Here is a 15,695-nt window from a genome sequence, read left to right as displayed (position 1 = left end):
TTTTCGTTTTGCTTGCCGAATTAAGCGATTCGAAATATTCCTCAATCGTTTAAAACATCGAGCATCGTCTATGTCACCTGTTCGCTTCCATTTTTGATATGCTCGATCTCTATCTATCATAGCTATTTGTATTTCATTATCGAACCATGGATTAGAATTTCGTTTTCTTTGCTTAACTTTTCGTAATGGAACACTAGAATCATGAATTAACTTTATGTTATAGTTTAATGCTTCGACTAATATGTCAGGGTCACTTATTGTATAAAATTGCTCCCAATTAATTTCATTGAATAGGCTCATCGCAGTTTCCGTGTCGATGGCATTGTAATCTCTGTAAAAAATATCATTTTCAGTGCATATTGTATCGTAGTTTAAGGATGCGAATATCAAATCGTGATTCGAAATGTTTGGGACACCGATTTGTCCGAATCTGAGAACGTTATCTAGTTTATCAGTTAAAAGAAGGTCTAGTTGCGATGCACCTGTGCTGTGAAAGTATGTGGGTTCTTGACCTATATTATGCAGAGAAAGAGATGAAAGAACTTCTTTGAATCTGTTGGACTTACAGTTCGATTTCATCATGTTTGTATTAAAATCACCGATTAAGACAATATCGTTATAGCAAGTTCCATAATGTATTATTTTTTCATTGATAACATCAGAACAATCTAAATCTGGATGATTATAGAATAGTCCTAATAATATTTTATTGTTGAACATAGAGAGTTCCACAAAAATAAATTCTATAGTTTTTCCATGCATCTCAACAAATGAGGATTCCAGTAATTTGTATTTTAGTGTTTTTTTTAAATATATCAGCAAACCACCACCAATTCTTCCAATTCTGTCGCTTCTTAATATATGGTATCCATCAATTTTGATAATGTCGTTATTTTTTGTCTCATTAAGCCATGTTTCACACACACAGGCAATGTCCACATCTGAAATATCAATAATCTGATTTAACTCGTCGAATTTGGTCATTTGTCTTGCACACATACTCTGCATATTTAAACAGCAAATAGAGAGTTTTTTGGGAATAAGAGCCGACTTAACAACAATACCTGGTATGCACATATTCGTAGAGGTGTTGATTGAATTCATGTTAGCCATTATCACAAATAGATGTGTTCAGTAAGCAATTATGAGTAATTAATCGGTCAAGAATAACGGCACAATTTATAACAATACCCATTACAAACTACACATGAATGATGCACATAAACTTGGAAGCAAACACTAGTGAAATCTACAATTAGTGGCTTTTACGTATTAACATTTTTTTAAACTAAGAACAGCAATAGCAAGAGAGATAAACAGATAACAATGTTCTTCTGTTATTATTCTAACCACTGATAATATATAACAGCCCACAGCAGCATCAACAGCAACAGCATTTCCAGCAACCATCCGCCCACCGCTCGATCCCGCAACAACAGCAACAGCATTAGTGACCCGTCGGAAACCACATCAGTATTTACTTTCAGGAACGGATACATGGGATGAATGTATGGATGGATTGGAAGGATAGAGGCCACTTGTGAGGAAAGGTATCTAATTTGAACTATAACTTTTAGGATGGATTCAAAGGATATCTGAAAGGACAGATTCAACTAGGATAGAGAGAGCTAGTAAGGAAAGGTTTAATTTTCTTGAAGCATGTCTAGCAGCTCATCTTCAGTGTCCACTCGACGACTCTCATCCTGCGGGTGCTTCTTGATGTAGACAATTCCCTCTCGCGTTGTCACTGAGTGCAGTTTACCATTTCTTTTGGCGAGTAAAGCCTTGCTCTTGATTGCTCTGACAGGAACAGTGAGGTTTTCGTTGACAAAAATTCTTTCATTCGTTGAGAATCCAATTTGATCCAATGACAGCGATCTCGTTTGAAGATATTTGAAGTAGAAATCGTTCCGTTGATTGGTTATCGCGAATTGGACCAGAATCATGTAGCATTTTCCCACAGCCATAGAAGATTTATGCAAACGTCGAATATCCACATTAGGCATGATGGCATTGTTGAATCCCACGGTTTGCCACCACTTTTCGAAGTAATTCATCAAATTCTCACCCTGAACGAAAGGTACGCTACTAATAACAAGATCATTTCGCTGTTGAGAACGCGAAAGAGCCTCAGCAGTACGACGTATACTATGCTTGTTTTCGTCTACTGAGCGGCTCAATTCGGTGACTGATTTCTCCAACGCAGTGCGCATTTGCTGCAGTTCAGTTTTAATGTCTGATTTCAGGCTGCTCACTTCATCGTTCAACTGCTTCGTTATCTCCTTCTTGGTGCTCACGAGTTGTTCCGATATAGAGGTAGCCAACTGAGCGATGGTCATATCGTCGTTCTCATCGTTAGTCGTATCATTAGCCTTTACGTACGCTCCGCGCTTGTTGGCTGCACCATCTCTCTTGGACATGATGCAGTACCAGATGGATCTCACTTATTGTACAATAGAAAGATCGATGTCGTCAGCAATAGCAATAAATCCGATGGTTGGACGAAATATGATGATCGAATTAACAGTGATTTGATTATTTCGGTTCGAATTTCACTATCCTTCTGTGGTTTTCACGAATACGATCAATTAATGCATTACGAGGAGGGTATTTAACGAGTATTGAACGAATTTTCAAGATATATGCATCACGAGCAAAATTTCTGCTACCACTCCATACCACAGACACTCACTTTTGTTCATCTCAACGCTCCGATCTCCATCCCATGAAAAACAAAGCAATGAAAAGGTATTTAACTTGTCATAAGACGAGTTTGTACAATCCCATTGAATTCCACCACTTAATTGTATCTTGACAGATACGTATTTCGACCTCAACAGTAAGGCCGTCTTCAGTGTCTCGTACTTAACTCGACTCAAGTCGAAGCGACGAGTTCGGTGCTGAATTTCTTTGTTTCTCGATGCGATGAATATATGTTTAGTGAGATGGAAAACGGAACAGTTCCCCTAAATACACTTTTTTTCATCAATTCATGGGCAAAAATCAACACTCTATAAAAACTTTTTTCCGTTTGTTAGAAACAACATAGTTACTTTAGAGAAAAGTTAGCTAAAGTCTGTAGCTTTCCATTGGTGTTCATTTTACTGCATAATGTTGACTTGAAAAACAAAAGTTTTGAGCGAAATACGCTACCCGGCTCACAACCGGAGACACTTCCCTACTTTAAGAAATTTCCGAAACAACTCTTGAAGTAAATTCACAAGGAATTCTTGAGAATATCTGAAGAAGTATGATGAAGAATCGACTGCAATTCCGATATTTTTGTTTTTTTTTTCAGATTCAAAACAGGGTTTTGTTTTACGATTGTTCTGAAATTTTCGATCGAAAACCCGGAGAAATTCATGGAAGAATTCCCGAAGGAATTTCTTCAGTTGTTCCTGAAGGAATTCTTGCACGAGTCAAAAGGATTTCATGTAGAAATCTAGAAATTTATATGAAAATTCCAATAGGTTTTTGTTTGGAAATTCTATTGAAAATTCTTTCATGAATTCCTTTAATAATTTTTTAAGCAATTCCTTCAGAAATTCACTAAAAAATTCTACTAGAAAATCTATTTTAATTGTGCTTTAAAATTTGCTTCAAGAATTCATTCGGAATTTCCTCCTGAAATACATTTGGGAATTCCACCAGGAATTTCTTCCAAAAATGATTTAGAAAATCATACAAAAGATCTTTCTGGAACTCCTCTAGGAATAATTTATGAAATTCCTCCAGAAATACCTTAGTAAAACAATATAAATATAAGAGTTTTGATGAAAATTATTGAAGAATAAAATAGTAAATCTCAAAGGAATTTTCGGAGGAGCTTCAACCGAAAATTTCGTACAATTTCCTAACGGAATTTCGAAAAAAAAAATTTTCTCGCAAGAATTCCCAAAAGAATTTCCAAATTAAATGACCGAAAGATTTTTGAAAGAATTTCTAAATGATTCGGAAAAGATTCCCGATAATATGCTCGTATCAAAATCCGAAAAAATTTCAAAAGAAATCTCGAATGGTCTAAACATTTTCTGGAAGGATTGCTGAAAAAATCGAGAGGAATGACGGAAGGAATTTCGAAAAAAAAAATTCGAAAAATTGAGGGGATGTTCTGAATCAAGGGAAATTTGGAAAGAAATTTGAAAAATTACTGGAAGAACTCCCAAGTTATATTCCTAATCCTAATACAATTTTCTTTTGAGAAATGCTTCGAAAATGTCTTTGGGAATATCTATCAAAAATCCTTCGGAAACTCCTTTAAGAATACCTACGGAAATTGTTTCAGAAAAATCCCCCAAAATTCTTTCAGCAGAATTCCTTTTATGACTTTCTTTATTTAGGAACTTCTCCCTTTTTTTAAATTCCCTTCCAAAACTCTAGGAGAAAATTCTTGGAACTCCTTTGAACTTCATCCAGGAATTCTTTCAAATTTCAATAAATTTCTTGAGACCTTTGGATATGGCTTCCCAAGTAGCACTTGCAACATCCATCAAAATAAAAAATAAACAAAACTTGTTGTATATCAATTATAAGTAGGTTCTGCTGAAACTACAAATCATAAGCAAGTTGCGTAAAAGTTTCGTAAGTCACACACTCAAGTCGCCAAATAAGTCAAAAAATAAGTTATAATTCAGTCATTTTGCTTGAAATCTGACATTTATCTGATGGCAGCTCAAAACAAAACTGTTCGCCAGTCAATGAGGGAGAAAACTAACAGAAATCGTCATTTTTGAATACAAATAAAATAAACTTTTTCTGTCTACCAACTCGAAAATACTACGCAAAAAATTAGCATCGTGCCGGAAAAATTAAATCGCCTGATGGACTACGCAGTTGTGTTGACCATATTTGTAATTGCTGTAATGTTGCAATGCTGTTACTGATACAATAAAAAACATGTTTATGATTGAAACTCTATTATTTGTTTTTTTAAAACATATCTTTGACACTATTTTAATGTTGCAAAGTCGCATTCACAAATCAAACAGTGTCGAATAAAAATATTGCCAAATTCAAAAACTTTGTTGCTTACTATCAATGATTTGAAAAAAATAGGCCCTCGAATCAAATTTACATCAATTTAGTAAAATCAGTCACGTTTAAAATAAAAAAAGCTGGTATGCTTAAGATTTGTTAATTTTCATCCTTTTTAACTTTATTTTCTAGTATAGTCTAGTCGTTAGTGTCTTTCTTTATTTATAAATTATGTTTTGTTCGCTTTTATTTCAGGTATTGTAATCTATTTCAGGCTTAATCTTTCAAGTTTATGTTATCACTCTTGTATGGTCAACAATTAATAACTTTCTTTGGTTTAGCAAGATAGAATACAGTCATATTTTATATGTTTGTTGCGTTTTATGTGTGCGCTTACGAAATATGTCCAGCTATGATAAAAAAAATTAAGTAATTGTTCCAGAAATGTCTTCAAAAATACATTCAGAAATTCTTTTAGGAATCTTTTGGAAAATACTCAAAGGGTTCCTTCGAAAATTTCATGTTTAAAATTTCCCTTAGAAACTCTTCCGATAATTCCTTCACATATTTCAATCTTTAATAATTAAAAAAAAAATATTCCAACAAAATTTCCGAAAATACAAAGGAATGCCTGGAGGGATGTCGAAACGAATTTCCTGGGTAAATTCCTATATTATTGCTAGAGAAGTCCAAGTCCTAGCGCCCAAAACTAACGGTCACCAACCATATTCGTACGCTTATCATTCAATCGGCATGTCTCGAAGCTGACTCCATTTCTGCTCGAACTCATGTACTCAGGAACCGCTCAAATATTATTTATAGATAGGTGCAACGGTAAAAGCTAACAACCTCAGCTTCGCACCCAATGCATATATCGTTCCACTAGTATGAGTCGAAACAGAGCAACTTTTAATTAACATTCACAGCTGGCATGGAACCAATCGCGCGCGGAGCTCATAAGCCCCACGGAGGAAAGCGGGAGGCATTATGTTTGATTCCAGGTTAATGGAAAAGTGCGCGAGTTCACCAACCGGGAGATATTCGCAGCTGATCTGCAATGTGGAATCCGACGTCGTGTTTACGTTTGATGAAAAAAAAATCGTTTCAACTTTCCGATGGGAATCAGCGAATGAAATGATGATATGGTAATAATTCATGTCGTCTTGCTTAATTAATATCACCGTACCTAACACAACAGTTCCAGGGGCCCTCCTTAGCCGTGCGGTAAGAATCGCGGCTACAAAGCAAGACCATGCTGAGGGTAAAATGCAAAAATAGTAACTTGGCTTATAAACCTCGCCGTTAATAACTGTGGAAGTGCTTAATGTAAATCTATATAAGAGAGACCTAACAGTTCCAGGAAATATTGGAAACTTCATATACTGAATAAATTCTATGAAACTGAGTAATGACGACTAATTGGATATAATGTGATCTATTTCCAGTAGGCTCATATTATGACGCGACGTACAGTGGTACACATGCTGATAAAAGGATCAAACATCTCTTCGTTTTTATTGCTGAATGCTGGGATATTTTTATTCTATCTACTTTTGCTTGCATTTTTATGTGTATACACAGATATAAAGGTTTTGAGCCGACGATTTTTCCAAAATTCGTGATTATATAATATATTGCATCACTTTGCTTTCGACTCTCATTTCATGCATTAGTACCACAGTGTGGCATGAAGAAGTATCAATTAAAATTACTTTCAACTGCAATCCCACAGTCAATCCATTCCAATTAAAATTCACCCTGGAGAACAGATACCAAGTTGTGAATTGATACGGTGATAGTTTTCAAATGAATCTGACTTCTATCACCATGAGACATGAGGTCATTAAATTTTGTTCTACAGTTCCCTAATGAACCTTTACCGATGGAATGCACACTTCAAAGGTTTCTCATTATAAAAGGGAAAAAAATGGAATTACGTCAATCCTGCGAATCATTAAATATACCCAGAACCCGATGAAATATGCCACCTCAAATCGTATTATCATCATCATTTGTGATATCTATTGCTGCCGAAACCTCACTTCAAAGAACGAATATATGGCCCTCTGTTACGTACAACAATGTTGACAATCGTTCAAATAATAGAGCTATAAATTTCCGTCCGACATAATCGTGTGAACAACCCGTGGAGGTAAGTGGATATCAACGAACACACACGTGACAACGATGGAAGGGGAAAACGCTTTTCCAACTTTTGCCATTCATAACCTCTAATTCGTGGGTGAATATGTGCGCCGGTACCGCATACTTGTACTGGCGGGGCTGTATGCGGCGATAACGACCGCTGGCGCTGCTCAGGATCTCGCCAATTGTACGGTACACCTGAGGAATGGATTGACGATTGAGGGCAGGTGCGTCATTATGTAATGTTCTTTTTCATTTATTTTTAGGAACACAATAAAAAGAGATGAGAGACCAAGATGACATTATTGGCCGGTCTGTCAGAAGTCGACCTTTGGAGGTTTAATTATTAGCTGCGCTACTGGTGCACGTGCTACGTAATGGAAAGAATAAATAATTGTGTAGCAATTATGAAATCTGCGTCGTATTTTAATCGAAGGTAAATAAGTATTAAAATACATAGATAATATGTGATTTTCTCACGCCGCCTCCGCCGTCAAAAATGAATCGGCACGCCGCCACATGAAAATTGCTTCTGTCAGGGCCTTTGCAGTCCCATTGCTTGTGCCCCGGTTCCAGGCACTTGAAGCAAACTTCGGGTTGTTCGTATATACTCACAGGGCACACCGACCATCCCACCTTGACGCTCCCTAACTTGACTACCTTGGAGGCGTCCGCTGCAGATAGCCGAACCAATGCTACCTGCGTCACTGCCGGACCTTTCCGTAGCCGAACGGCTGCGGTGGGCGTCTCCACTTCACACTGTCGCCGCAGTGCCGTGACGAGCTCTTCGACTTCGGTGATCTCGTCCAGGTCTTTAACCCTTAGATTCACCTCCGTCGTGAGTGCCCTCACCTTGACCGTCTCGCCTAGGACTTCCTCCGCCAACTTCTTGTAGGCGGCGCCCTTTTGCGAGACGCCCCGGTTTAGTTCGAGGATCATCTCGCCCATCCGTGTACGTCTTTTTCGACGTACGTCGGCGCCGAGTTCACCGAGCTTGACGTCACTCCTCATCGCCTTCAAGACGTCCGAGTACTTAGCCTCGTCCGTTTTGATTAGGGCATCACCCCTGGAGCGATTGGCGCCTACCCTAGACTTCTTGCTACCCTCATTGGTTTCCTCTTGTTCTTGACCAGGGTCCAGGAGGCGTCATCCCCCTCTATTTCCCTGGTCTGGGGCGGCTGAGAGCTCTCAGCCTGCCGTAACCCCGTACCACCGTCTTTCCTGGGTGGACGGACCTTTCCAGGTCCTTCCTCCCCCGGTTTTGGAGGTACCTGGCCGGGGTTCAGCTTCCCAGCCCCACTACCCTTGTTCGGGGTAGTAACCCTCCGCGTTTTGGAGCGGCCCCCAGGGAGCTCATCCCCTGGAGACTGTCTCCCCCGTTTTTGTGTCTGCTTCGTCTGGGTAGACTTTGGCACCACCGTCTTCGCTGGCACGCCCTCGGTCGATTCGACCTTGCCCGAATCCGCGAATTTTTGGGCCTCAGTCTGGGTAGACCTCGACTCCACGGATTTCACGGGTTTACACTTGGCCGTTTCGACCGCCCTCTCCAGCTTGGCGTCCAGCATCGACTTTCGAAGTTTCAGCAAGCTCCTCTTGAGCTCCTTACTGATATTATACTTCGACGACGCAAAGTCGATGATGGCGTCCAGCTGTTCCATCGCCACCTCGAAGGCCGAAAGCCCATCGCGTTTGCGGTTCATCGCCTTCACAAGCCATGGACCGTTTATAACCTCTACCGGCGTAGCCTAGGAGATGGTTAAGTGACCCACGCTGGCGCTGCGCACTGAGCTGCCGACTATTGCCTCTGGCCTCCTAGGCGGAGACCTGAACAACCCACCTCTTGCGAAGGAGTTGTCGCCTACACTACTACCACCAATTGAAGAGTTGACTTGGTTTTCCATTTTGGTCCCACGAGTTGCTCGGGAAAAGAGGTCCACCACGCCAGAGCCCACCATGACGCGGTAAGGGACAATTACTGTGGAGGGTGCCCAGGTACCCCAAAAGCTCCGTTAAAGGCCTAGCTCATTATTTCACCCCCCCTGGCCATGCATCCCCTCGGCACGGGTCGCTTAACGCCTTGGGATTAGGGGTTAGGGACGACGGTCCCCTTGGTCGCACCCACTCACTCTAGCTGATGTCAGAAGGAAAAGAGTGCCCAGGCTGCACTACCAGCTAAGTACAAAACCCTTAGCTGGCGGTCGATTGTCATCGGAAGACCCGTGGAAGCGTGAGATTGGGACTTGTGAGGACCAGAGCTATGTAGGTCGCTCCTTCCCAGATGTCAACTCACCATTTCGCAGCCCAATTCAGTGTGGTGAAAGGTGTGTGTGCTAGTGAAGGCCCCGAATAGTCCAGGGTCTGATCAGTGGACGGCTTCTAGCCTTTGAAAGGGATAATTTCCATAGGGAAAACCCTGGTGTGAATTGCATGGATCGCGAAGCTAGGGAACAAGTTCCAACGATTGTCGAAGCTACCATCCACCAGCGGAACACTACAGCCTTGGCGGCTGCCTATCTGGCGAAGCCGGAAGAAATCCCAAAAACAGGTTAGCCCGTGACCTCGTGTCCAACGCTTCCGCCTGCTGGCGGCGCTTCTCGCGGATGGGAAGAAAAACTGTGACCCTCAGCTACCGTCCACGTGTCCAACACTAGAGCCTCGCCGGAAAGGGCCTTCAAGATCGAACCAGGGTGGGCCCCAACTCTCATGAACGGTCGCAACAACTCCATAAAAGTTCATTTAATCATCGTGCAATGTTCTGTGGAATTGTTCTGTTTCATGCCAACAGCCGTTTTTGCAATTCTGAGCTCAATCGAGCAATCAGCACCAATTTCCAGATCGAATAAGTGTCGGAGGTGTATTTTCCTATATATTTTAACTGAAATCCCCATACAAAATTCAAATCAAATGCGCCAGCTTACGCAACAAGCGATTGACCTGAAATTTTCAGAGATTGATTTTCTTACAAAAAGACCCAGGATTGTGTGCCCCGTGAAATTTGACAATATTTTTTTCCCCATACTAAGCTGGGCCAGTCTAATGTAAGGTAAGGTGAATATTTTTTATGTGGAAGAAGCCGAAAAAGAAGACATTCTGATTCAATTAATGCTTAATACTACTTGGTAAAATGCATTTTTTCAAAGGGGGGTTGCGAGACATATATAATTTTGCTAGGTGGGTCGCATACCCAAAAGTTTGGGAAGCTCTGTTCTAGAGGAACTCCTGGAAGAACTTCCGGAGAATTGCTGGAGGAACTTCTGGAGGAATTCGTGGAGGAACTTCTGGAGGAATTCCTGTAAGAATTTCTGGAGGAATTCCTGGAGGAACTTCCGGAGGAATTCCTGGAGGAACTTCCGGAGGAATTCCTGGAGGAACTTCCGGAGGAATTCCTGGAGGAACTTCCGGAGGAATTCCTGGAGGAACTTCCGGAGGAATTCCTGGAGGAACTTCCGGAGGAATTCCTGGAGGAACTTCCGGAGGAATTCCTGGAGGAACTTATAATATGTTTTTTCATCTATATTTCATCTTTGTCTTCCCTTTTTTGTCCTTGTTTTGTCATCACTTTATTGCTTTGTGTTCATTTGTCTTTGCTTTGTCTTCTTTGTCTTCTTTGTCTTCTTTGTCTTCTTTGTCTTCTTTGTCTTCTTTGTCTTCTTTGTCTTCTTTGTCTTCTTTGTCTTCTTTGTCTTCTTTGTCTTCTTTGTCTTCTTTGTCTTCTTTGTCTTCTTTGTCTTCTTTGTCTTCTTTGTCTTCTTTGTCTTCTTTGTCTTCTTTGTCTTCTTTGTCTTCTTTGTCTTCTTTGTCTTCTTTGTCTTCTTTGTCTTCTTTGTCTTCTTTGTCTTCTTTGTCTTCTTTGTCTTCTTTGTCTTCTTTGTCTTCTTTGTCTTCTTCTTTTCTTCTTTGTCTTCTTTGTCTTCTTTGTCTTCTTTGTCTTCTTTGTCTTCTTTGTCTTCTTTGTCTTCTTTGTCTTCTTTGTCTTCTTTGTCTTCTTTGTCTTCTTTGTCTTCTTTGTCTTCTTTGTCTTCTTTGTCTTCTTTGTCTTCTTTGTCTTCTTTGTCTTCTTTGTCTTCTTTGTCTTCTTTGTCTTCTTTGTCTTCTTTGTCTTCTTTGTCTTCTTTGTCTTCTTTGTCTTCTTTGTCTTAGGCTGTGTCTTCTATGTTTCCTTTGTTTTTTTCTCCCAAATTTGTCTTTGTTATGTCTTTTCATTGTCTTTGACATGGTTGCCTAGTATTAGTTTTTTCGCCTTTTTTCATCTTTTCTTCATCTATGTTTTGTTTTCTTCGCCTTTTTGGTCGCGTCAGTAATTTCCGACAACTCGGAACTAATAAACTGCTCATTTCCTTCAAGCGATCATTCCAACACATACAAAATCCGCAATGAAGTTAAGCTAATTCCTGCACCTCAATTCAGCATGCTGATTATCTCCTCCGATTACATTATGCGAATGGCAAGAGTCATCTCCATTAGCATACACAAGTTGAGCAGGAAAATGTGTCAGCAGACACATGCATAGAAAAGGCTTACTGCATTTCGTGCCACAATAAATAAACCTGGCAACATAAATGCCGTTCATGCCATCACTTCTAATTATGCAAAAGTTCGCATTTGCACATCAACTTATGAACGTCAGGTTGCCATATGTCATGTCTATCAAATTATCATTTTGAACCTTGTTGCACACTTGACTGGATCTTTTGAAATTATTGCATCCGTCCACCAATTTTAAACACAGTTTTTTTGTATTTGTTGTTAGATAATCCAATCAGACAATTTGTAATTCAAGCACTAGGTACTTACCTTGGCCCGAAAGCTAAGCATCAGAACATGGAAGCACAGTATCAGTACGCCCTTCATTGCAACGGTTAACCGTCCCCCGTTCGATTGAAACTGAACTACGTTCGATGTGACAACAATCCTGCTGTAACACCAGGGTTAAGCGGCTGAATGTTTGTGCCCCGACCGGACGAGGAAATGAAACCTTCGGTTCCGCAGCGAGAATGAGTTTCCCACACTCGGTCACTAATTTGTCCCGGTTGGCTATGCCTCTTGGACCGTTGCTGCTTGGATTGTTTTGCGCGGTCGTTATTTCTTCCACGGCAGACCCCGAAATGCTTCTAGTGTTGATCTAGGAACTCGACCGCGGGGCATTCGTTGTCATCGTTATCATTGTCATGGCTTTAGTGTCCTTACACATGGCTACGCGCAGTAGTTTGGGCTGCCAACAGAGAAAAGAAGAAAAAACGGCAAACGTTGAAGTATGTGCACACTCCTGGACTCATAACTTACGGAATAAAAGGAAGGAAATCAGGTCGGTCGGTTGTACTTTACGCAAACAACTGTGTGTGGATTTAGCTGTGTTGATGTAATGGGATTGGATTTGGATGAAATAGCATATTTTGTTTTCATTACTATATTGCATATGATATTATTATTAGAATAACCGGCCAAACAGGTGCGTGGGTTATTTATGAATACCTAAGATTAATCAAGACGAATCTCTCAGATTAAATAAACCGCTAAGAATTATTGCATTTCTCAACCTACTAATGAAAATTATGCACAATAAGTCTCATTCCGTAGACAAACTCGGCAATCAGGAAAAAGATAGGTACAGAACGGTTTGTTCACCGTTACTCAATATTTTGACAACACGTTCGGAAAGATTACCTTTATGTTGCCAAAATCGATTGGTTTTTGTATTTTTGAGTCGAATCGACTAAGGTATATTTGAAATCCACTCAGAGGCTATAAGAATATCCGAAATAATTAATTAAGGAGTAAACTGCAAACTTCAAACAATGTTCTTTTTCTTTTTGGTCTTATAAAATATTTCTTTATATAAAAAGGGCGATAAAGTCAATTGTAGCAACTACCAGGCAATCACATGTGGAAAGCTTCCTACAAGTTGTTCTCTAAAATGTTTTACCATCGACAAGCACCAATTGCAAGAGAGTTCGTAGGGCAGCTCCAGGCGAGATTAACAGGCGAACATTTTATCACGGACCAGGTGTTCGTCCAACGCCTGGTATCTAAGAAATGCCGCGAATACAGCGTGACCTCACATCATCTGTTCGTCGACTTCAAACCCACATATGATACAATCAATCGAGACCAGCTGTGACACGGGTTTCCGGATAAAATGATTCGGTTGGTCAAGGCAAGGCATGTCAAGGCATGATATCCTAATAACATTGGAGTTATCGTATGATTGTTGGTAGATATTTAATAGACTATCAGTGGACCTGACAATATGACCATATTGTAATTTTGGATTATCGGGACGCCGAATTGTATTTAGAAGTACATTGTTTTCAATATTTTTGACAGTGGTTCCCATGAATGTGGTTGCGAAAATCACGGATTATAATAACAATTTGGAGAACGACACTCTGTCTATTTTGCTCTCCAAGGGTGTTATTCTCCGTATCTAACGCATTGAAATTCGCACCTGAGAACGTCGGAACTAAGCTAAAGCATGCTGGTTGCTTGCTATTATCAACTCTGTCCACTTCGTTGAGCGATAGAGAGGCTCTTCATCTTTCTGACCATTTCTGATCATTTTCGGCAGTCACCACCGTGCAAACTCGCGGCGGGTGGCTCACATTGTCTTCTCTTGAATCTCTTCCTATCATATATTTCGTCTTCGAGGTGTAAATGACTAGTCCGATCCACTTAGCTTCCCTCCTTAGTCTGATGTAGGCTTCCTCCATCTTCTCAGAGTTACGTGCCATAATATCTGTTCACTCTTCGCTTAACTCCACACACGGCGTAGACTGTGGCCACGGAAAACTGGGGTACTCGAACACTGTTAATAATGAAAAGAAAAAGATCCGACTGCTGTTAATGAAAGGACCGTATCGCTATTTATTCTCAAATCATCTCGATCAGTTCGGGTCAGCACATACATATAACACACTCAGAGCAAATATAGAAATTTTCTTTGGAGAAACTCTACACAAAAAACATCGATTTTTATAATAGTGACTACATGTATATATTGGACGACATTCATTTTTCATTTATTTAGTTAACATCTAAACAGATAACACTGAATCAACAATTTGACGCCACAATGCACGGTTCGAGGCCGCATCTCTCCATCCTCGGATACGCCCCACGCTCGCCAAGTCGTTCTGCACCTGGTCTGCCCATCTCGCTCGTTGCGCTCCACGCCGTCTCGTACCTGCCGGATCGGAAGCGAACACCATCTTTGCAGGGTTGCTGTCCGGCATTCTTGCAACATGTCCTGCCCATCGTACCCTTCCGGCTTTAGCTACCTTCTGGATACTGGGTTCGCCGTAGAGTTGGGCGAGCTCATGGTTCATTCTTCGCCGCCACACACCGTCTTCTTGCACACCGCCAAAGATGGTCCTAAGCACCCGTCTCTCGAATACTCCGAGTGCTTGTAAGTCCTCCTCGAGCCGGAGGTTGGCTTCCATCGTCCGCTGAACTGACGTAGTCATCTCCTCCGCTGCCTTGACTTTCACTGCCTGTACTCTCAGCGCCATTCAGATGTTCCTCGTAGTGCTGCTTCCACCTTTCGATCACCACACGTTCGTCCGTCAAGATGCTCCCATCCTTATCCCGGCACATTTCGGCTCGCGGCACGAAGCCTTTGCGGGATGCGTTGAGCTTCTGGTAGAACTTGCGTGTTTCTTGAGAACGGCACAGCTGTTCCATCTCCTCGCACTCCGCTTCTTCCAGGCGGCGTTTCTTCTCCTGAAAGAGGCGGGTCTGCTGTCTCCGCTTCCGTCTATAACGTTCCACGTTCTGCCGGGTACCTTGCTGCAGCGCGACCGCCCTCGCTGCGTCCTTCTCCTCCAGAATCTGTCTGCACTCTTCGTCGAACCAATCGTTCCGTCGACTTCGACCCATATACCCGACGTTGTTCTCCGCTGCGTCGTTAATGGCTGCTTTGACTGTATTCCAGCAGTCCTCAAGAGGGGCCCCATCGAGCTCACCCTCTTCCGGCAACGCTGCCTCGAGATGCTGCGCGTATGCAGTGGCGACATCAGGTTGCTTCAGTCGCTCTAGGTCGTACCGCGGCGGTCGTCGGTACCGAACATTGTTGATGACGGATAGTTTTGGGCGCAGTTTAACCATCACGAGATAGTGGTCAGAGTCGATGTTAGCGCCACGATATGCCCTGACGTCGATAATGTCGGAGAAGTGCCGTCCATCAATCAGAACGTGGTCGATTTGTGATTCTGTCTGCAGTGGTGATCTCCAGGTGTACCGATACGGGAGGCTGTGTTGGAAGTAGGTGCTGCGAATGGCCATATTCTTGGAGGCGGCGAAATCAATTAGTCGTAGGCCGTTTTCGTTCGTCAGCCGGTGAGCGCTGAACTTTCCAATAGTCGGTCTAAACTCCTCCTCTTGGCCAACCTGAGCGTTCAAATCTCCTATGATGATTTTGACGTCGTGGCTTGGGCAGCTGTCGTACTCACGTTCCAGCTGCGCGTAGAATGCGTCCTTATCATCATCAGTGCTTCCGGGGTGTGGGCTATGGACGTTGATTATGCTGAAGTTGAAGAACCGGCCTTTGATCCTCAACCTGCACATTCTTTCATTGATCGGCC

The 15,695-nt window shown here is 41.6% G+C and overlaps 2 protein-coding genes across 2 annotated transcripts in view; both read right to left on the bottom strand.

Annotated features, from left to right (window-relative positions):
- LOC134205714 (corticotropin-releasing factor-binding protein) overlaps positions 1 to 15,695 on the bottom strand; it is a 127,466-nt gene that overhangs the window by 103,085 nt on the left and 8,686 nt on the right. Inside the window, exon 2 of the mRNA XM_062681255.1 lies at positions 11,914 to 12,331. Coding sequence (XP_062537239.1) covers positions 11,914 to 11,970 — 57 coding nt within the window. The 5' untranslated portion in view covers positions 11,971 to 12,331. The remainder of the gene's footprint in view (positions 1 to 11,913; positions 12,332 to 15,695) is intronic.
- On the bottom strand, positions 422 to 2,678 carry LOC134210306 (uncharacterized). Its single transcript, XM_062686357.1, has 2 exons — positions 1,351 to 2,678; positions 422 to 941 (listed from the first exon to the last, which is right to left on the bottom strand). Exon 1 carries the CDS (start codon positions 2,418 to 2,420, stop codon positions 1,644 to 1,646), a length of 777 nt encoding a protein of 258 aa, XP_062542341.1. The 5' UTR covers positions 2,421 to 2,678; the 3' UTR covers positions 422 to 941; positions 1,351 to 1,643.

Source organism: Armigeres subalbatus, chromosome 1 (assembly GCF_024139115.2).
Source record: "Armigeres subalbatus isolate Guangzhou_Male chromosome 1, GZ_Asu_2, whole genome shotgun sequence".
Lineage (NCBI taxonomy): Eukaryota > Metazoa > Arthropoda > Insecta > Diptera > Culicidae > Armigeres > Armigeres subalbatus.
This window is presented reverse-complemented; position numbering and strand designations above follow the sequence as displayed.

Bases quoted from the DNA above. Each gene is read 5' to 3' on its own strand.
- LOC134210306 (XM_062686357.1), bottom strand. From the start codon at position 2,420: ATGTCCAAGAGAGATGGTGCAGCCAACAAGCGCGGAGCGTACGTAAAG.